This window comes from Cervus elaphus, chromosome 28 (genome assembly GCF_910594005.1).
Source record: "Cervus elaphus chromosome 28, mCerEla1.1, whole genome shotgun sequence".
Taxonomy (NCBI): Eukaryota; Metazoa; Chordata; class Mammalia; order Artiodactyla; family Cervidae; genus Cervus; species Cervus elaphus.
Genome location: NC_057842.1, coordinates 26927557 through 26949283, shown reverse-complemented (window position 1 = coordinate 26949283; position 21727 = coordinate 26927557). Strand labels below are relative to the sequence as shown.

General features: G+C 38.1%; 1 protein-coding gene across 2 annotated transcripts; it reads left to right on the top strand.

Moving 5' to 3' along the window:
• The first annotated feature begins 848 nt into the window (after positions 1-848).
• Positions 849-21607, top strand: RNF146 (ring finger protein 146). 2 transcript variants are annotated; one of them, XM_043889776.1, is made up of 3 exons: positions 849-975; positions 10023-10125; positions 19882-21607. In XM_043889776.1, coding segments are annotated over exons 2-3 (1059 nt in total). In that variant the 5' UTR covers positions 849-975; positions 10023-10123; the 3' UTR covers positions 20939-21607. The 2 variants fall into 2 exon arrangements, with proteins under 2 accessions (XP_043745711.1, XP_043745710.1); XM_043889775.1 differs by having other exon boundaries at positions 855-975; positions 10018-10125.
• The last annotated feature ends 120 nt before the right edge of the window (positions 21608-21727 follow it).

The window sequence follows — 21727 nt, the reverse complement described above, 5'->3', positions numbered from 1 at the left end:
GATACAGCCAGGAGTTTGATGTTTAAAACCACACACGTCCAACAAATTAAGCCATTTCTGTAGTTTTTAGATTTGTATACTGATTAATTTTTTTTTTTTTCCCCAGCTTCTCCGTTTCTCTGCTGGCTCAGACTTTAAAGAATCCCCCTGCAACGCGGGACACCTGGGTCGGATCCTTGTGTTGGGAAGATCCCCAGAAAGAGGAACTCGAAACCCACTCCAGTATTCTTGCCGGGAGAATTCCATGGACAGAGGAGCCTAGCGGGCTACAGTCCATTGGGTCGCAAAGAATCGGACACGACTGAGCGACTTTCACACATGTGATCCAGTCTAAGATAAATGGGCCCAGAAGGAAAGTAATTCTTTTTTGCCGATTAAATTGCTCAGTGGTTCAAAAGAGGAATAAACTGGGCTTTCTTTGAATGAGAACGCGCAGTGTTGCCACAGACTCTTCAACCCCAAATCCAGCTAGGCGCCCAAGGGGTTCTCCTGGGTATGGAAGCTGGGTTTCTGAGCAGCACCACCTGCTGGCCCTACACGCGTCTTACTTCCTCGGCCCCCAATCTCTCTGGTGGTGGACTTGCAGTCGCTCAGAATTCTTCGGCACCTAATTACAAGCACAGCAAAATAAAAAGCAGTTAGAAAGACTCAAGCCGCGAAACTGCACCTCCGGAAACATCCGAGAAGACTAGCAACCCGCGGCGGGCTTCGGGGGCGGGGCGTGGGGAAATAAGACGGGGGCGGGGCCGGCGCGAGCTCCCGTGGGGCGGGGCCGGCGCGAGCTCCCGTGGGGCGGGGCCGGCGCGAGCTCCCGTGGCGTGGCGCTGCTTCCGCCTCGCGTGGCCCCACCCCCGCGCCGCGACCGGCGGTCACGTGACGACCGCGCGCGCGCACGCGCGCGCTCGTGCCCGGCCGCTGCGGGCTCGGAGGCCGAAGAGAAAAGACGGCGAGGCGGCTTCGGCTGTGTCCACAGAGGTGGGAGTCGGGGCGAAGCCCACTAGAAGGGCAGGGTGAAAGTCAAGCCACTCCTGGGGCCTACTCGGGGAGAGGAGTGATGGCCCGCAGCATCACCTCCAAGCGCGGCACTCCCCGGGTCGGCCCTGCTCTCCGGGCCTGAGAGGGGCGGCGGCGGGGTCAGGGGCTGGGACGTGGGTGGACGCCCTTGGGCCGGCGCGGCCGCGGCCGTGCAGCCGAGCCGGCGTGGCACAGCTCAGCCCTTTCCGCCGCCCCCAGCTTGGTTGCTGTCAGAGGCAGGAAGACTGTGACGGACGCCGCGTTGTCCGTGGCCGCCGCAGCCGCTGCCCTGGGCGAGAGCCCGGAGCTGGTCACGGTCGGGGTGCGAGAGGCGGAGCAGCGGCCATTACTGCGCAGCCTCTTCCGCCGGGGTCCTCGTCGCTGCCTTTGGTGGCAGCCAGGTCCCGTTCCTGTCCCTTCAGCGCGGGTGTCAGGCCTCTACTTGGGGACTTTATGGGCCTCAAGATGCAGAGGCGGCGATGGTTGGAGGGGTAACCCCCCCCCCCCCAATAACCCGTGCGGAGGCGTCCACCCGGGCCTTGGGTCCGGACGTACAGTTCTTGCATTTTGTTTTTCCGGAGTGTGTTTGGCATCTTTCTCTCTCCTCTCTCCCTCTGCTCAGTTCTTGGGTCTTGCCTAATCCGACGAGCAGTCCAGTCCCTCGTCTTGTCTGGGTTAAAGCCCAGCACTGTTGTTAAAGCATCAGAACTACTGAGAGGTGTCTCAGTACCCGGTGAGCCTCCAAAACCTAAGTGCATCTTAAAAGACGAGGCTATTGCTTTGTTCTGGTTGCTGGGTGCGGAGTTCTCTCCCTACCCACCCCCCCCCCCCCCAATCCCGTCTGAAAGGGTAAATGGATGTTCCATTGTGGCCGCTATTTTTTGTTTTCTGTGGGCACCTAGAGAAAGGCAGAAAAATTGTTTCGAGTTTACACACACTTCTGGCAACTAGGTCTTTTTCTCTTGATATCAAATTTAGTATGGCTTGCTTTCTGTTCCCTAAGTGCCATTTTACTGAGCACTTATTTCTCAAGTTGCTAAAGTAGGTACATTTTGTTTGTTAAGTAATAGTGAAACTGGAATTGAGAGAAGAAAGCCAAGAAATAGTAGAAAATCGCATTGTCTTTGTGATTGACATTTTCAGGTGCCCCTCCAATGTGTGTACTTTTTTTTTTTCTGATTAAGTTCACGGTTTTTTTTTTCACTTAACATTTTATTGAAGTATAGTTGACTTAACGCTGATTCAGGTGCACAACAAGGTGATTCAGTTATACATACATTATTTTTGAAGTTATTTCCCATCATAGGTTATTACAAGACACTGTAGTTTCGTGTTGCTTGTTGCGTACTTATTTTTTTAAATTAGAAATCCACATTCTATGCATAGTGAGTCAAGCAAGTGGAATCAAAATGTCCTAAATTTTTTAGTCAAAAATTCACATTTTCTAAAATATGCATATTGTATATATGTATACAAAAGCTTTTCTACTACGCTTGATAAAGATTTGAGAAAGAACATCAAAAAGAAAACATGGAGAAATTGGAAAATATAAGTGAAGTGGGAGCACTGAATATGAAATAGAAAAAGTGAAACAAACTAGATAAAAGTAAAAGATGGTCATATAGTCCAGTTGTTTTTAAACATGACTGCTCATTAGAAACATATCTGGAGCTCTGGAGAAAAAAAAGCAATACCTGGGCATTTATATTTTTCAAAAAATTTCAAGATAATTTGGATATGCATCTGGATATTAAAAAGTGATACAGGTTTTTCTATTAAATCATAGTTTTGGTGATTCAGAGTTCTATTATTTTTCTGTTGATCAATCATAAATAATAAGTGAGTAATAGTTACATAATCACAATAGTGAAAGATGTTATCAGTTTTCCCAGTCAGTGGCAAGGTAAAAGATAATTACAATTGCAAGCCATAATGGGAACATGATTAACTTAACTATAAAATAATTACATACAATTTGGGTGGTCAAGCAGAGTGATGTGGTAAGTGGAAGTGCTTACAATGTGTGTACTTTTAAAATAGGGTTTGAAAATATGATATGTCATTGAAAGCAGTATACATTTCCAGAAATTGGAAGACTTAAGGCTATTTTGTTTTTTAATAAGTGATTCTATATTCATACTTTTAAAAGACTTGATATATAGGACACAGGAAGAAAATCACCTGCTCAAGTAACGGGATTTATGATGTTAGCTTTGCTGTTTTTGTGACCAGCAAATATTGTTTGTGTTGAGTGTCTGGGAGTCTGTGGAGTGCACTAACAAAACATGAAAATATGTCCAGTAAATCTAATTTTAAAGAGCAAACCGGAAGAGTGAAAAACCACTCTAAAAATAGATTTTGGATGTTTTTGCTTTTGCTTGTACGTCTTAAAGTGTAGCGTTTGTTAAGCTCGGTCTTTGATTTAGAATTTTGTTTCAAATGGGCCAATGTAAATTGTGGGCAAAATGAAAATAATTCTGCAAATGTTTACCTGGTAGTAAACATTTGTAGAATTTTTTTATTTACTCATTGTTAAAAACTTGATAGAATTATAATCATCAGGAATACTGTTCTTCTAAATAGTTGGTTATTAGATAAGAGGAGGGAAAAAAAGATTTTTTTTTTAAAGGAAACATGTATCAACTGGTAAAGTATTTTTTTTTTTTTGAATTGTCAGGAGGATAAGGCAGATTTTTTTTTTGGGACATGATCTAAAAATGATTTCTCCATAGTAGAAAAAAGTATTGAATCGTTTCACAATATTGGTCTGCTTAGAGAATGTTATCTTGTGTGTGATACATTGACTAGCGTGACACACCTGACACACTCAGTTGGATAGTAGCTTCTCCGTCAGTGTTAGTAAAGGCTGGGGCTGAACCTTTTCCATTCTGTTGCCTGGTTTTTGATTGTGCCCAAGGAACCTGATTTTGTATGACCAGCTGGATTAGAAACAGTCTTTGCATGGTATGGAAACCACCTTATTTACATTCTGCTGCAACCGCCTGTGCTTATTTATGCAGTGCTGAGTGATCAGGGCTTACTACCTTTTGGGTTAATTAAAACGGAACCTGTTGTTAACTGCCTGCTAATTTAAGTATTTAGAATTCTGCAAGTGTAGAATAGAGTGAAATAACTAAGACATGGGAGTTGTGACTTGACCAAGGGCACACAGGTAATTAGCAGCAGAACCTTTCTTCTTTACAAAATGGTTTCAGACTATGCAACTTCTGTTTGATGTGATTAAAAGACATTATTCATTCACTTTCACATTTAATGTTAAAATGCAAAGCCCACATTTTGGGGTGAGAAGTGTAAAGCTGTAATGCTTGGATATGAAGATTGTGAAGCCCAGAGATTGTCATACAGTAACTATTTTTTATGGGAAATATTAAATGAAGTGGTGGAAATAATTCTTTAACACAGAGTAGTGTAAAATATTGGACCCCATTTAGTAGAAGTGAGTTTTGACTGAAGACTTTTGTTTCCTAGTATGACTTGTGCTTTCTGTAAGCTGTTTTAACAGGAGATGAGAAGGAAAGCTAAAAATGGAAAAACATTAGGGCATTTTGTTACATCTCTCAATTTGGGACTCTCTCTTAAGAAGCTCTAAGATGTATTTGCTAAATTACACCCACTCTCTCTCTGTTCCTTTTCCTGGCCCTTAATTTTTTTTTTTATTCCTTTTTCTTTTTTGACTGTGTAACAAAAGTTGTAAGATGTGTAGTATTTTTCTTTTCTGTCACTGATACTTTTATGTAGAACATTTCCTGTTTTGTATATTTTGAATAAAGAGTAATAACTTTTATTATAGCTGTTAATAATTGGAAAATACAGGAAATCTTCAGATCTTTATAATTGATACTTTAACTGTTACATGCTTACCTTTTCTTTGATTTTATTTTAAAAAAGATAATCATTTATTTGAATCTATTGTCTAAAAAAAACTTGGTCCATGACTGATTTGAAAAGTAGAATCGTAATTAATCCTAAATATTTTCAGAGAAAATAACAGTGGGTACAAATAATAGGCGCATGAATTTGTTGAGAGGTCACAAAATAACAAATAATACAATATTCATTTTCAGTTAAACTTGATTGGTTGAATGGGTAAATGATTTAAGTTCACTGTTAATCTCTAAACTTTTATATATTTTAAAAAAATAGTCTGCCACTTTTTTTCCTTTAGAATTGTTAAGGTGCAGAAATAAGTGGTTTAGTTTCAAATCTTTTCTCTTTTTATGTTACCTTCCTAATAGTCTGTTTCTGTGTAAATTTGCACCTTAAGAAGGAAACTTAACCCATTAACTAATTGATAGATGCATGTCAAAATATAATGGTAAATTTTACTGAATAATTCAAATTTAGTTTGGTGATAATTTACAAATTATTCATTGCAGAATGAATTATGTGTTTGAGTTATTTATGTTTGCCAAATTAATTGTGGTCTGCAGTTAGAATTACACTATTCTTTTATCTTTGGTTAAAAGTAAAAGACTCCCCCTCCCTCCCTTAAAAAAATTCTTTGATTTCAAATGTATAAGTTTTCTGAGGGCCACTCGACTGTTCTGAATATTACACCTGACTATTCTGAATATTACACACCATACCATATGCTGTGCCCAGTTGGCATTACAGTTCTCAGAGGCTAGAGCTGATGGATCTAATTGGTGGAATTGGGATACCTAAACCAGTCAGTTTTGATCACAGTAGAATATATGATTATTTTTTTAATCTATGCAAGCAAAGTTGTGAGTAAAGGAGCATGGAGTTCATTTTCTTTGTTCAACAATTCTTGCACTAAATTGCAGGTTCTTTTTTTTTTTTAAAGACTGTTGGTATGCAAGACATTCTAAACCTGCATTGCAAGTATGCTAGCCACTAGCCACATGGAGCTATTGAGCAAGCTGTGTGGCTAGTCTGAACTGAGTTGTGTTATAAAGTAAAAACATGCATCAGCTTTCAAGGAGTGTACACACACACAAGTATAACATACCACATTAATAATTTATGTAAAGTACATGTGGAAATGGTAATGGTTTGAATATATTGGGTTAAATGAAATATACTCTCTAAATTTGCTTGTTTCTTATTGTTGACATTAATAGAAAATGTGAAATTACCTATGTGACTTGCATGGTATTTCTATTAGATAATGATATTCTTTGAGATACAGCACATTGAGGAAAAAAATTTTTTTTAAAGATATACTTGAATTTGAATCTCATCTCCCAGTATTGATAGCTTTGTGAATTGGGGCTAAATCCTTGTGGGCTTGGGTTTCCTCATTTATAAAATTTCCCACAGAGTCATTTTGAGGATTCAGTGGTATAATGCGTCTACTTAGTGACCTTCAATATGCATATGAACTACCTGGAGATCTGATTCTCTTGGTGGAGAGTGGGGCTTTGGATATTTGTTTGTAAAGAACTTTCAGGTAATACTGATACTGCTGGTTGAGGACCACAGTTGTCATATCTGGAAGTCTAGATTACTATATAGGTTTTAGTTCATTTTTCTCCCCTCAGCTATTATCCATTTACAGCCAGCTTTGAAATTTTAGCCATGGGAGATAGTGATTGGAAAGGTCCCTGGAGCTGACAAGATTTACTAAAATCGGTTTTATTCCTGGATTTTTATCTGCATTCTGGAGAATTCACTGCCAGTGAATAATAGCTGGGTAAATTATATACTTGTCAAAAGATATAAAGATGGCATCAATTTTATATTTGTAAATGTGGTAACTCCCTCTGTTGGATTTTAAGTTGTTTAAAGGAAAAATTGAAAGTTGTATACCTTTATAGCTTTTGTGGCTGGGTGCCTGTTCACAGAATGTCAATATTGTTTAGGTGATTATATGAATTTAGTTTTTCATTCATCCAAGAAATACCAGCTCAAGACAGCAACAACTGATTGGCAGTTGACTAGCCACTTAGAGATATAAGTAATCCTTATCTCAGGGGTCTCATGGTTTACTGGAAGAGTCAGAAGCAAACAGATAATCGCAATGCATGTGATAAATTCAGTAGTAAAGAATTACAAACCATAGGGGAAGGAACAGCTTTTCCAGAGGCAGTCAGAGAAAGGCAGTAGAATTCATAAACCTTAAAGACTATACAGGTAGGAGGAAATACAGAGTTACAAAGGAAAGTTTGGAGAACTGAGTAATTTGCTGTAACTAGAGTGTTCATCTATGAGAGTGGTTGTGGGAGATAAATAAGACTAGAGACTTACTTAGGTTTCAGGTCTTTAAGGCTGTTGAATATTGTCTGAGGAGCTTTAGTTTATTGTATAGGCTGGAGAGCCCATATAGGGCTTCACATATGGAGGGTTCATTTTTCTTTTTTAGTGTATCACATTCAGAGACTTAATTTAAGGGATGATACTGAAGCAGAATAATCAGATGGAGCAGTAGTCCAGTGATGGTAAAAGTCTGAACTAGGGCACTAGCAATGGCAAGAGAATGGAGGATAGATTCCAAAGGTGTTAGGGCTAAAAGTTGGCAATTTGATGTAACGTGTTGAAAGGGGAGTGAGAAAAATAATTTTGTATTTCTCCATTGGCACTCATTGGTTAAGGCATAGAAGCCGAGCTGTCACGTTGTAAGATACATGCAGAGGTGGGGGTGTGTAGAGTATGTGTAGATGAGAGACAGATGTGAGAGAGCCAAGCATTCTCTCAAGAAGTTAAAATGGTTGGACTCCAGATTGGGCAGAAAAGGAAATGGGGTCAGCTATTGGAGAAAGGAAAGGAGGTGGGCAAGAGACTGGAGAGGCACTTGGAATTAAAGAGCAGGTGTGAGAATGAGGGAGGAAGTGAGCTGGAAGAACCAGAGCTTGTGGTCTGAGAGTGAGTTTAAGATTTTAGAGAGGCAGCAGTTTTAGGTGGCATCTAGTTCCAAACGTGGCCATCATATTTTGTTGGAGCAGAGGGTGAAGTTTATTGTATTTAGGAATTGAAAAATAAGGAGTGTTTCTCACATTGTATTTGATGTACTGCTTGCATCAGCATCACTTGAGGTGAGATTCCTGGGCTGAAACCCATGTCTACTAGCCTACAGTATCTTGGGTTAGAGTCTGAGGATGTGTGTTTCTAACAAGCAGTCTCTGTGGCGACGTTTGAGAACCTCTGAGTTAGGTGTTGAACGGTTTATTCTTAAGGATATTTAATAAATTCATAGTCAGGTGTCAGGAATTATAATGAATTGGATGACCAGTAGTGAGTAGACTTTCAGTATCTTAAGGGTTAAGAGAATAGCTTTAGGGGATTACAGCCAATGGTTAGAGACTTAGAAGAATTAAGTGGGGTTTTGTTTGTGTTTAAGAGTAATGATGTTAGAATAGTAGACTGTTTCCTATTATCCTATGTGCGAAAGTGGGCGGTTTCTAATATTTTGAGTAGACTATAGGAGGGAAGTGAATGAGAGTCCTTTTTGGTGCCATTGAAGTTGTAGGCACTTAGAGAGGAAAGTGTACGGGTTGTGGAGGGAAGTCAGGACAGTGGAGTCCTTGTCATGGAAAAACTAAGTTCTAAAGTCAGAGTAAAATAAAAAGTCGAGTTGTTTATAAACCCTTTCTAGTCAGTTACTTTGAAAAGTCTTCAGCTTTGAGACAGATTACATATTGTTTGGTCTGATCTGTTAAATATTTGGTGAGATATGCTGGCTTATCTTAAAAGGGCATATATCTAAAAAATCTTAAATACTAAAATTCCAAGTTTTTTAGGGAGATAGATTCCCACACTATAAGAGGTGCATGGAACTGAAAGAATAGTTGTCTCTTCTGTCTTGTTACTGTAAAGCCTGTCTCTGTCATCATCATGTATGTTCTTTGCAGTAAGTGAGCCTCCTGTAGTGGGCGTGAAGTGGATGGAGGCAACACTAACTGTGAAGAAAGAGGACTAATGACTGAGATGATGTTTTGGTTGGTTCCTCTGGATTTCCTGGACAGCAGGCATCTTCAGAAGGTTGAATGGTTTGTAAACTGGGACATTCATATAGGTACCTGGAGGTCCTAGGTAATGTGATGACCTTGCCTTCCCACACATTACCTTGTATAGGAAGGCAGAGGCTGTGAAATACATATCATGTCCATATAGAACTTGTTTCACTTTAAAAAAAATTCTTTTTTTTTTTTTTGTAAAATATAATCAGTTGGCCATAGAGATGGTTATTTCTGCACTCTCTCTTTTGTTGGTGTATTTGTCTATTCTTATGCCAAAACCACACTTATATTACTGTAGTTTTGTAATAAGTTTTGAAATCTATAAGTGTGAATTCACCATCTTTGTTCCTTTTCAAAATTGTGTTGGCTTTTTGGGGCCCCTTTCAATTCCATATGAATTGGAGGATGAGTTTCTTCATTTCTGGGGGAAAAAAAAAAACTATTAGGATTTTGATAAGAATTACGTTGAATCTTTAGATCACTTTGGATAGTTCTGTCATCTTCATAGTTTTCCAGTCTATGAACACCAGTTGTGTTTACGTTATTTAGTTCTTAATCTCTTTAAGCAATGCGTGTAGTTTTTCAGCCTGTAAGTCTTTCACCTCCTTGGTTAAGGTATTTCATTCCTTCAGATGCTATTATAAGTGAGAATGCTTTCTTGATTTCTTGTTTGAATTGTTGATACAGAAACAGAACTGACTTTTTGTGCATTGAACTTATAAAGTGCACCTATGCTAAGTTTGTTTTACGGTTAACAGCTTTTTTGGGGATTCTCTGGAATTTTCTGTATAGAGAACAGAGAAAATTTTACTATCTCTGCAAATAGATCTGGTTTTACTTTTTCTTGACCAATTTGTATGCCTCTCATATCTTTTTCTGATCTGATTGCTCTGGCTAAAACTTCCACTAAAGTGTTGAATAGCAGTGGGGAAAGCAGGCATCCTTGTCTTGAAATTTTTCCAGTTTTGAGATAAAATTTGCCACTGAATTTTGTTAAATGAAAGAGTCATACATAATTGCCTAATTTTGTTGAGAAGTTGATTTTGAAATTTTTCTTTTGCAGCACAGGATGATCCAGCAATGGAGGAGAAAATACTGCAAACTGGCTGATTACTCATGAAGATGAGATTTTATTTTTGTGGCAGGCATCTGTGGGGTCTGTAATAGAAATGTAAGTATGGCATCATGGTTTTTACAAAGCTGCAACAAGTTAAATGACTGGTATAAAATGTCATAAATCAAATATCAGTTTTAATCAAACAAAATGAATGTTTTATATTGACTTTTAGATCTTTAATTGAATTGAAAAGTTTATTCACATTTAATTACTTTTAATATAGGCTTCCAAAAAAAAAAATCTCTTCATAGGGAATAATCCCTATAAAAGTGAAACTGAAGACAGAGAAATTTGCACATAGAAGGCTAAAAAACTGGAAAGATCTCCAGGTCTTCTAGGTTCTACTTATTCTTTATATAGTAATTTATTTAAATAACCAAAGTTAATTTATTTTTTAAAAAAGTACATCATTGCATTTTAATTCTTACTGGAGCCACTCTAGTCCCCAGTTTTACTAGTTCTATTTTCCTATCAGTTTCTCTTTGTGAAATATGCTTTAAAATGTTAACACTACCTCTATCTTGGCCATATTGAACTTTAGTCTGTTATTGATGAAACTTTTTTACACAATGAACATCATATTTCCATCTTCCAAGTTGACAGTTTTGGTGATTACAGTAGTTAAAATACTTGACCAAAGAGTAACCCTTATAGATACTATTTCATATGTTCTCCCCGTTTGACATGTAACTGTTGTTATCTACTTTTCCAGTATGATGCTTTGATTATATACCCTGATTAAAAGTATTATGATATTTTCAGTGTTGAGAATTTTAATAAAAGACAAATGAAACCAGTAAGCATTTTTCTTTAAAATTGGGACAAATATAATTTTAATTTAACCCTGTTTACATGTTATCTGTCTGTCTATATACTTCTGTATATTTTTTAATCCTGTAGGTCAGATAGTCTGACCATCAGACTATCTCTGCCATCAAGGAATTAGACTGTAGTCTAGTAAGTAAGACACATATATAATTAATACAGTGGAAGAAATACTTATTGCACCAGTAAAACACTTTCAGAACTGAGAGAATTTATTCCATCTGAAGAGTTCAGAGTGAACAGGGGAACTCTTGGTTTGGTCTTAAAGAATGAATAGAATTTTAACAATCCGAGAAAATTAGGAATTATTTTTCAAGCCACGGAAATGGGAAATGGCACAGCTGCCTAAATCTTCAAGCATCTTGGGGGAGTCAGGTAACAATCCTATGTGTGAAGGTCAATGGGAAATAGAGACTTCACAGTTAGTAAAGGGAATGAGTATGTTTATTTATACCTACTTGTTGCCTGGTGCTTACTGGATGTTTTACTTGGATTATTGAACTCAATTGCAAGATTATAGTAGCCTTATTTACTGATGAGGAAACAGAATTAGATAAACTCATTTTCCCTGTGTCAGTGTTTACCAGATTTCTCAGAATTATCTGCTAGGGCACTTACTAAAAACAGATTTTTAGACTCTAACGCAGATGAGTCCAAATTTCCAAGAGATAGCACACCAGCTAATTCTTATTTTTGGAGAAGTTTGGGAAAACACTGTTCTAGGTCAACATAGTAAGAATAAATGATGAATTTTTAACTAAGTCTTGTTTTACTCTGAAGTCTGTGTCAGTGTACTTGAAAGTCAGTGCTTAGCAATTTTGATGACATTATGTAGGCAATAGAAAACTACTGAAGACTGAGTGGAGGAAAGACTAATTAGACATAATTAAACTGAGGAAAGATGAGAGGAAGAAAAGACTTGAGGTCAGGAAGGCCACTTGAGAGGTCAGTATTTTGTATAAGAGTGTGCCCAGGAGGCCAAAATTAAGGTCACAGGCTTTAGTAACAAAGGGGACACATTCTATAAAGGTTTTTGTTGCAGAAAAGCCAAGTGGCCAAGGAATAGGGGAGCGCTGAGGATGACTCCCATGTTTTATCCAAGATAGAGACCATAAGAAGAGGATGTGGGTTTAAGGGAGTAGATAATTTTGGTTTTAGTCATGTTTGATTTCAGGTGACTGGAGAATATTGAGGTAGACCTTTTGAATACAGAATTGGAAATAATAGCTCTTAGAAATCCAGAACAGTTATGGATATTACATTTGGGGATATGAGATTTATATTCATACATATAAATTTGGAATATTCTGTAGATTGTCTAGGCATAAAATGTAATATTGAAAATTTGGTCACTTTAGAGCCTCTGTGAGGAATACTGGTATTTCAGGGAAACTAAAGAAGGTTGGGGGAGTGGGGCGTGGTAACTGGGAGAGAGTACCATCATGGAAATGAATAATATAAATTTTTAGATTTATGTGGTTAATAATATCATTTAGTGCAGTGGAATCAAATAGATAAGACTGAAAGAGAACATTAGACTTAGCATGTTAGTTGATTTTGAAATTTATGAATAGAATATTAATTGAAATCGTAGAGGAATTGGGATGGTTTAGCTTGGAAAGCTACCAGTACTCCATCCTGAGCCAAGAGGAATAAGATAGAATGAAGATAAAGATAAATGCTGAGGAGTCACTCATACCTAATTTCTTAATATAAGGGTTCAGGATATCTCTTAACTAAGAGGGGAAAGTTTTATAACAGTCTTTGGGACAATAGGGAAAGAAAAAGGTGTCTTGGCTAAGTAAAAAGTAATTGATACCAGGCACAATGGGTTCTGGGAACTCAAAATAGCTAATCAGTGTGTGGTGTTCACATATTTTGCACCATATATTTCACTACAATTGTGGAAATTTTCATAAGTTGAAGAGTAACTTGTAACTTTGCTCCTTGCTTGATCCTTTTTTTTTTGCAAATGTCTCCCCTTGTGGCTTTTGAGGGTGTAGTTTCACTTTATTCCCCATTCTTCTCTGCCATTCTTCTTGTCCACTGCCTCACTTAAAAATGTTGGAGTAATCCAAGGTTCTGTGATTAGCCCTTTTGTATGCTGTCTGTGCAGATTTAATTTGGGCATTCATCCATTTTCATGTCTCAGTAATCATGTATGTGTTGGTGACTCAACACACTTCTTTCTGCTTAGATTTCTTGAGCGTACCTGTCCAGTAAACTCAACTGTCATCTGCCTGTCTTCATCTGAAGACTTTATAAATATCTCGAAATTACAATGTCAGAACTCACCTCAGATTCTGAATCTTGATCATCCATCAGTAACTAAGTGCTTTCATTTCTATTTCCTTAGTATTTCTTATGTTCTACTGTTAGAACCTTACATCTGTCCCTTCCTTCCCATTATCTTTTACCTGGATTATTATAAATTCTAGTTTGCTTTTGGCCTCATGCTGCCAAGTCTTTCTCCAAACTTCTGTCCAGCTGGTCTTGATAAACTAGTAAACCAACTTGTCACTTCCTAACATAACCTTTCAGTGAATTCCTGTTGACTCCTTAGGAGTTAGTATAAGGACCAGCTTCAAAGAGATCCTTGAACTCCTTAAATTATATGTAAAATTTCACTAAGTTTTTAATAAGGCTGTGACCAGAAGTGTTTACGAACCGTTTGCGTTTAAAATGTTTAAACTTTATTTAAAGATACCATAATATAGGTCTGCTGTACTTCTTTGCACAGTACTTTTCATCTATTCAAAATGTATCTATCCCCTCCTTGCTAGTTGGTATTTCTTCCTTTGTACTCCCTGGTATCTGTTACACTTAGCAAAAAATCATTAGGTAATGCAGTGTTCTTTAACTTTGATGGCAGACTTTATTATGCATTTCCCTTCCTAGTGCCATGGGCATGGTAGATCACGTTCTCTGTTCAAAATTGAAAAGGAATAAGGAGAAATACGTGACAGCTCTTGCAGCAGGTGATAAGATGTCATTCTTCTGTCTGTGAAATTTCTTGTAACTTCCTGAAGCCTTACCTTTCCTAAAATTACTGATGGTGGCTCTTATATTTGGATAGACATTGTTGTTTTAGAAACAATATGTAGCAGTTAAGAGTAAAGACTCTGAAGTCAGATCACCTGGATTATGGAACCTAGATTTGAGGCTGGCTCAATCACTTAATGAACTATGACTTTGGGTATATCATCTGAGCTTTTTGTACCTCAGTTTCCTCATCTGTAAAAAGGAAAATAACAGACCCAGTTTGTAGGGTGATAGGAGGATTAAAGTATTGCACAAAATATCTGCCACATATTATGCAATCAGTAACTGTTAGTTGTTAAATAGTTTACTATAATAAAACATGCATCAGTAGACATCCAACAGAAATTAAACACCTACCAATTACAAGACACTGTACAACAGGAAAAGTTAGGGATTTTGTCTTAAGGACTTAGGAATAGTCATTGTTAAAATTTTAATATTAAATTTTTAACTTGTATTAAAGTTCAAACTCTTTATATTCCAACAGAAGTAAAGATTTGAGGAATTTTAAAAAAAAAAAAACAGTCAAAGTTTTGGAAAGGAAGATGACATTCTTTTTTGATAGGTCTCCACAAAAGATGATGTAGTATGTTATTCTTCGTTCTCTTTCATGTTTTTAATTGGGTTCTGAGCCCATACTTTTAAAAAATCCATTTTTCAGTATTTGTAGTTTCTATTGGTGGCAGAAAGTTCTTCAATACTATGTAAGCTAAAGATCTTTCTCATTTGTTGTAATTTTACATTTCTTTTGATTAAATATCTTTAAGAAGATTAAACAAAATCTGAATACTTACAGATTTCCACTGAATGTGCCTATATCCCTCTATATTTGGTCTTGTTGCAAAGAAGTCTTAAGTAGCATTAATAGACATTTTTTTCGTCTTCCAGAAATATTTTACATCATTTAGAAGAATGGAATTTATGCATAAAAGTAATAATAGCACATTAAGGGTTCAGTTGGTAAAAAAAAAAAATGTCTTGGGAAATGAGTGATACATTTATGTTCTTCAGTAGAGTTGGACTAACTTCATTCCAAATTTCTACATATTAATTTAGTAACCAGGAAATGAATTCCATTTTTTAAAATGGTCTCTAAAGTTTCCTAAGACATTTATTACTTAGGGAATATTTCTCTTTAATTAGCACTCCCTTTATCAAATCCTTGCTCTACAAAAAGGAAAGAAAAAGCAGCACTTCTTACTTACTTACTCGTATGATCCTCTGCACAAATTTAGCCCCCAGCCTATTTGAAGATCATCGAAGTCTTCCCAGGTCGTGTCAGTGGTAAAGAACCTGCCTGCCAATGCAGGTGACGTAGGAAATGCAGGTTTGATCCCTGGGTCAGGAAGATCCCCTGGAGGAGGGCATGGCAACCCACTCCAGTGTTCTTGCCTGGAGACTCCCATGGACAGAGGAGGCTCACAAGCTACAGTCCGTAGTGTCGCAGAGCTGGACACGGCTGAAGCGACAGCACATATGCACGGAGTGTGTCTTACAGATGGGCAGGCTGGTGGCTTGGGTTGCTTTGTCTTCATCTTGTTACATATCTTAATGGTATCTTGTCTACTGCATGTACTTAATACAGAATTATGTAAAAAGTACTTAAAGTTTTTCTTCCCCATGTCTTCCCTGGGATACACTAGGAGTATACTTGGGGGCTACACAGAATCAGAATTTGGTATTTGCCATGGCAGATTGATAGTTGAAAAGTGTTGTTATTCAGTCCCTAAGTCATATCTGACTCTTTGTGACCCCGTGGACTGCAGCACGCCAGGCTTTCCTGTCCTCTACTTGCTCCCAGAGTTTGCTCAAATTCATGTCCATTGAGTCGGTGATGCTGTCTGACCATCTCATCCTCTGCTCCCTTCTCCTTTTGCCTTCCTCTTTCCCAGCATCAGGGTCTTTTGCAGTGAGTCAGCTATTCACATCAGGTGGCCAAAGTATTGGAGCTTTAGCAACAGTTCTTTCAAAGGGTATTCATTGTTGATTTCCTTTAAGATTGACTGGTTTGATCTTGCTGTTCAAGAGACTCTCAAGTCTTCCCCAGCACTACAGTTTGAAAGCATCAATTCTTTAGTGCTCAGCCTTCTTCATGGTCCAACACTCATATCCATACATGACTACTGGAAAAACCATAGCTTTAACTATACAGACTTTGTTGACAAAGTGATGTCTCTGCTTTTTAATACACTGTCTGGGTTTGTTACAGCTTTCCTTCCAAGCAAGCGTCTTTTAATTTCATGGCTGCAGTCACCGTCCACAGTGATTTTTGGAGTCCCAAGAAAATAAAATCTGTCACTGTTTTCATTGTTTCCCCTTCTATTTACCATGAAGTGATGGGACTGGATGCCATGATCTGTTTTTTTGAATGTAGACTTTTTTTTTTTGAATGTAGACTTACAAGCCAGCTTTTTCACTGTCTTCTTTCACCCTCATCAAGAGGCTTTTTAGTTCCTCTTCACTTTCTGCCTTTAGATCGGTATCATCTGCATATCTGAGACTATTGATCTTTCTCTTGGCAATCTTGATTCCATCTTGTGATTCATCCAGCCTGGTATTTCACATGATGTACTCTGCATAGAGTTAAATAAGCAAGGTAACAATGTACAGCCTTGACATAATCCTTTCCCAATTTTGAACCAGTCTGTTGTTCCATGTCCAGTTCTAACCTGCATACAGGTTTCCCAGGAGGCAGGTAAGATGGTCTGGAATTCCCATCTCTTTAAGAATTTCCACAATTTGTTGTGATCCACACAGCCAAAGGCTTTAGCATAGTCTATGAAGCAGATTTTTTTTCTGGAATTCCCTTGCTTTCTCCATGATCCATCACATATTGGCAATTTGATTTCTGGTTCCTCTGCCTCTTTGAAACCTAGCTTGTACATCTGGAAGTTCTCAGTTCACTTACTATTGAAGTCTGGCTTGAAGGATTTTGAGCAAAATTTTGCTAGCATATGAAATGAGCAGAATTGTTTGGCAGTTTGAACAGTCTTCGGCATTTCCCTTCTTTGGGATTGGAATGAAAACTGACATACTGAGTGCAGCACTTTTAACAGCATCAGCTTTAGGATTTGAAATAGCTCAGCTGGAATTCCATCACCTTCACTAGTTTTGTTCGTAGTAATGCTTTCTACGTATGACCCACTTGACTTCACACTCCAGGTTGTCTGGCTCTAGGTGAGTGACCACACCATTGTGGTTATCTGGGTCATTAAGACTTTTTTTGTCTAGTTCTGTGTATTCTTGCCGCCTCTTTCTGTTCTCTTAGGTCCTTAGTGTTTCTGCCCTTCATGCCTGTCCTTGCATGAAAGGTTCCCTTGATATCTTCAACTTTATTGAAGAGATCTTGATAATTGAAAGTTCTTTAGGTAAAATAATTAAGCTTTAACTATCTTCTACCTGTTTTCTGATGATGTTTATCCAGTTTTATCTCATTCTAATGAGGGAACCAGAATACCTGCCCGAAAAGAATTGTTTTGCCTTTCCAAGTATGTTACTTTCACAGTTCATGTCTTCTCTGGGATGGCTATCTTTTTTTTTTTTTTTTTTACTTTGTTAATTATACATTTATTTATGCATACAAGAGTATTGGTCAGGATGGAGAGTAATGCTTTTAGGTTGAAAACTTTCTTTTTCATAGATAAGGTAACTGCATCTAATGGAAAATTGATATTTGGGGTTAATTTTACTTATAATACAACAGGGTTTGAGACTATGTATGTTTTAAAAGTATGGCATTCATCCAGGTTGTACTATTAGATACTTTATTTACATTTTACTAGACTTCTATTTTTCTTTAAAAAATTTTTAAATCTATTGGCCTTTCTTTTGTCCAGAAGCTACCTAGATCATTTAGGATATGGACTTACTGTATATGAGATGTTGCTGTTGTTTTTCCAAAGTAGTGATGAGCAGTAGCTCATTTAAACATTTTGTCTTACAAGTAGAATCAAACATCTCTCTTACTCAGTTAAATTATTACTTGTGGATGAAGGACTTCCTTATTTTTAATTGGGCCTTAAATGTGGAAAGACTCTTGAGAGTCCTTTGGATTGCAAGGAGATCCAACCAGTCCATCCTAAAGGAGATCAGTCCTGGGTGTTCATTGGAAGGATTGATGCTGGAGCTGAAACTCCAGTACTTTGGCCACCTCATGTGAAGAGTTGACTCATTGGAAAAGACTCTGATGCTGGGAGGGATTGGGGGCAGGAGGAGAAGGGGACGACAGAGGATGAGATGTCTGGATGGCATCACCGACTCGGTGGACCTGAGTTTGAATAAACTCCTGGAGTTGGTGATGGACAGGGAGGCCTGGCGTGCTGCGATTCATGGAGTCGCAAAGAGTCGGACACGACTGAGCGACTGAACTGAACTGAAATGTGAAAATTTAAAAGATTTTTCAGAATTTCTTTGACAGTGAATTTTTTTAAACTGAAAGGGACAAAACAATACATTGTACACCCTTTCTCTAGCTAATTTTAATTTTAGTTCTTTTTGTTAGTAGAATGTTTCAAGTTATTCTGTGGTGTAAATGTAGCAGTAGGACCTAATGAATGAAACCTAGTCAGTCAGTGCCTTACAACTGTTTTCAGTTTTTTTCTGAGAACAATATGTATATAGCTTTTGCCAATAAACAGAAACGAGAGGAGCTAAATTCAGTTTAGCAAGTATTTATTATGTAGTGTGTGGCAAGCGTGTATTAGATCTTAGAAAAGGGAATTGAGTCAAAACATTTTACTGATAAGAAAACTGAAGTCCAGGAAGCATGGTGTGAGACGAAGCTGGCATGGGAGCTGGTGTCCAGACAGACTGTGCAGGGCATATAGATCCTGGTCTCTAACCTGAAACCAACTTTTTAACAAGACATAAGGCCGGACCCATTAAAAAGGCATATACAGTAATTTAATAAATAGTGTTTACTTGATGACTTGAGAAGGGCAGAGATGGACTGTAGTTGGATCTAGGGGATATTTAGGAGATAATATCTAAGACTTGCTGATGTTTTGAATGGGGAGGGGTTAGGAGGACAGCTTCAGTGATGGATTTCTGGCTTGAAAAGCAAATGAATAGAGGTGTCTCCAGAGGGGCATTTAGGGAGTAAGTAAATAAGGAGGAAACATCACAAATTCAGTTTTTGTCCCTTTAAGACAGCCAAGAAGAGCACTAAAGTAGGCAATTAAGATAGTTCTAGGGCTAAAATGAAAGACGTGGGCTGGTGATTATCAGTTTAGGAGTTGGTAATAATTGAAGCCATGAATGTAGATGAGATCATCTTGAAAGAGTACAGCAAAAGGAACGTATGTGTGGTTTAGAAAAAGCCAGCAGCAATAAAAAAGGTCACTAAAAGGTGTTTCACAGAGGGGGAATGAGATGACTGGTTTAACCAGTGTTTTTAAGATTATACAGCAGAGAAAGAGAGTTTCTCGGGTTTCTAGGATTTCAGCTCTAGTCATTTTATATGGTCTACTTGTCAAGTGACAGAAGTACATTAATACATGGAAGTATTGCAAAATTGCACTTAGTGGTATCCTAAAAGGCTACAAAATTTACTTTCTGTGATTGTAATCTGAATTATTTTTAACCATTTTTTTGTTTTTCTCTACTTTCCAGACTGATTTTAAAAGTCTAGATGGATTGTACATTTTAAAATCTTTGCATTTAGTTCTATTCTGTGAATAAAAATGGTATGTTTATTTCAAATCTATACTTTGGTTGTACCTTTTTATTTGTGCCTCACTGCCCCCCCCCCCAAATAAGAATAAATTCAAATCAAAAATATTTTTCTACATAAGTTTTTTCTCTTTCAGTTTCGTGTCACCATTATCTAGGACATGACTTGCATATAATTGGTGCTTAATAAGTGTTTTCTGAATGTTGAATTAAGATTTTGAAAGAGTTAAAACAAGATTTTAATATTATACGTATTTTCTCTCATTTTCTCAGGATGGCTGGCTGTGGAGAAATTGATCACTCTATAAACATGCTTCCTACGAACAGGAAAGCAAATGAGTCCTGTCCTAATACTGCACCTTCTCTAACTGTCCCTGAATGTGCCATTTGTCTGCAGACATGTGTTCACCCAGTCAGTCTGCCTTGTAAGCATGTTTTCTGCTATCTATGTGTGAAGGGAGCTTCGTGGCTTGGAAAGCGATGTGCCCTCTGTCGACAAGAAATTCCCGAAGATTTCCTTGATAAGCCAACCTTGTTGTCACCAGAAGAACTCAAAGCAGCAAGTAGAGGAAATGGTGAATATGCCTGGTATTATGAAGGAAGAAATGGGTGGTGGCAGTATGATGAGCGCACTAGCAGAGAGCTGGAAGATGCTTTTTCCAAAGGTAAAAAGAGCACTGAAATGTTAATTGCCGGGTTTCTGTATGTTGCCGATCTTGAAAATATGGTACAGTATAGGAGAAACGAACATGGACGTCGCAGGAAGATCAAGCGGGATATAATAGATATACCAAAGAAGGGAGTAGCTGGACTTAGGCTGGACTGTGATGCTAATACCGTAAACCTAGCGAGAGAGAGCTCTGCTGATGGAGCGGACAGTGTACCGGCTCAGAGCGGAGCTTCTGTTCAGTCTTCTTCTGTGAGGCCCCTGACGTCAGTAGATGGTCAGCTAACAAGCCCCGCCACGCCATCCCCTGATGCAAGCACTTCTCTGGAAGACTCTTTTGCACATTTACAACTCAGTGGAGACAGCATAGCGGAAAGGAGTCATAGAGGGGAAGGAGAAGAAGAGCATGAATTGCCATCTTCAGGCAGGGTACCAGCACCAGACACTTCGATTGAAGAAACCGAATCCGATGCCAGTAGTGATAGTGAGGATGTATCTGCGCTTGTTGCACAACACTCCTTGACCCAACAGAGACTTTTGGTTCCTAATCCAAATCAGACAGTATCTGATCGGTCAGGAACTGATCGATCAGTGGCAGCGGGTGGAACAGTGAGTGTCAGATCTCGAAGGCCTGATGGACAGTGCACAGTAACGGAAGTTTAAATAAAAAGGTTTTCAGATCCATGCTCAAGATGAAAATGGTTATCTGTAAATTTCTGCCCACGTAACATTATACTCATCCCTAGTAGTGCATTTTGGGAGTTGGGGTGGGAAGGGGTATGGGAAGGATAGACCTGTAATTAAAATGTCTAACACATCTCTGTTGAGAAATTTATTTAATATAAGGAACTTGGGTGTTAATAGTTGAGAGCTGTTTAGTAATAACCCAGTTTTCTTGAGGTCTGTTTATTTTATAGTTTTTTAAAAATACCTTCAGTTCTTTTGGCCAGCGTGTGTGTATTATCTGTGCATTAATGGTCCTTATCTGACTACTGCATTGGTTCCTATTTTTCTGCATGGATTGACATAAAACCATTACTAAAATTTGGCACCTACAAGAAGTCTGGTATCAGTATGAACAGAAAGCTTAATGTGAGAACAAATGTGAATTTGGGGTTTTAAAATAGAATAACAGCAACTATTTAATAGTAAAGTTAACTGAAATGGAAATGTAAAGAAAACAGCTTATAACTTATGTTTCAGAATCTTGTCTGTAACACACTTCATGGCGTTCCCATAGGCTGTCTAGTCCTTGTAGTTAGAGGTTTCTCTTGATCCACATTTTTTTTTGATTACAGACTTTATAATTTAATAAATACTAGAATTTATCAATCTGTCTCTTGTTTGAATCTGGAAGGGGATGGAAACGTTTTGTGGCCAAAAGGTCACTAAAAAGGTGGTGGTTTGAATTGGTGGTTGTATTCAGCTCACATGGTTACTTGCTCAGAAAAG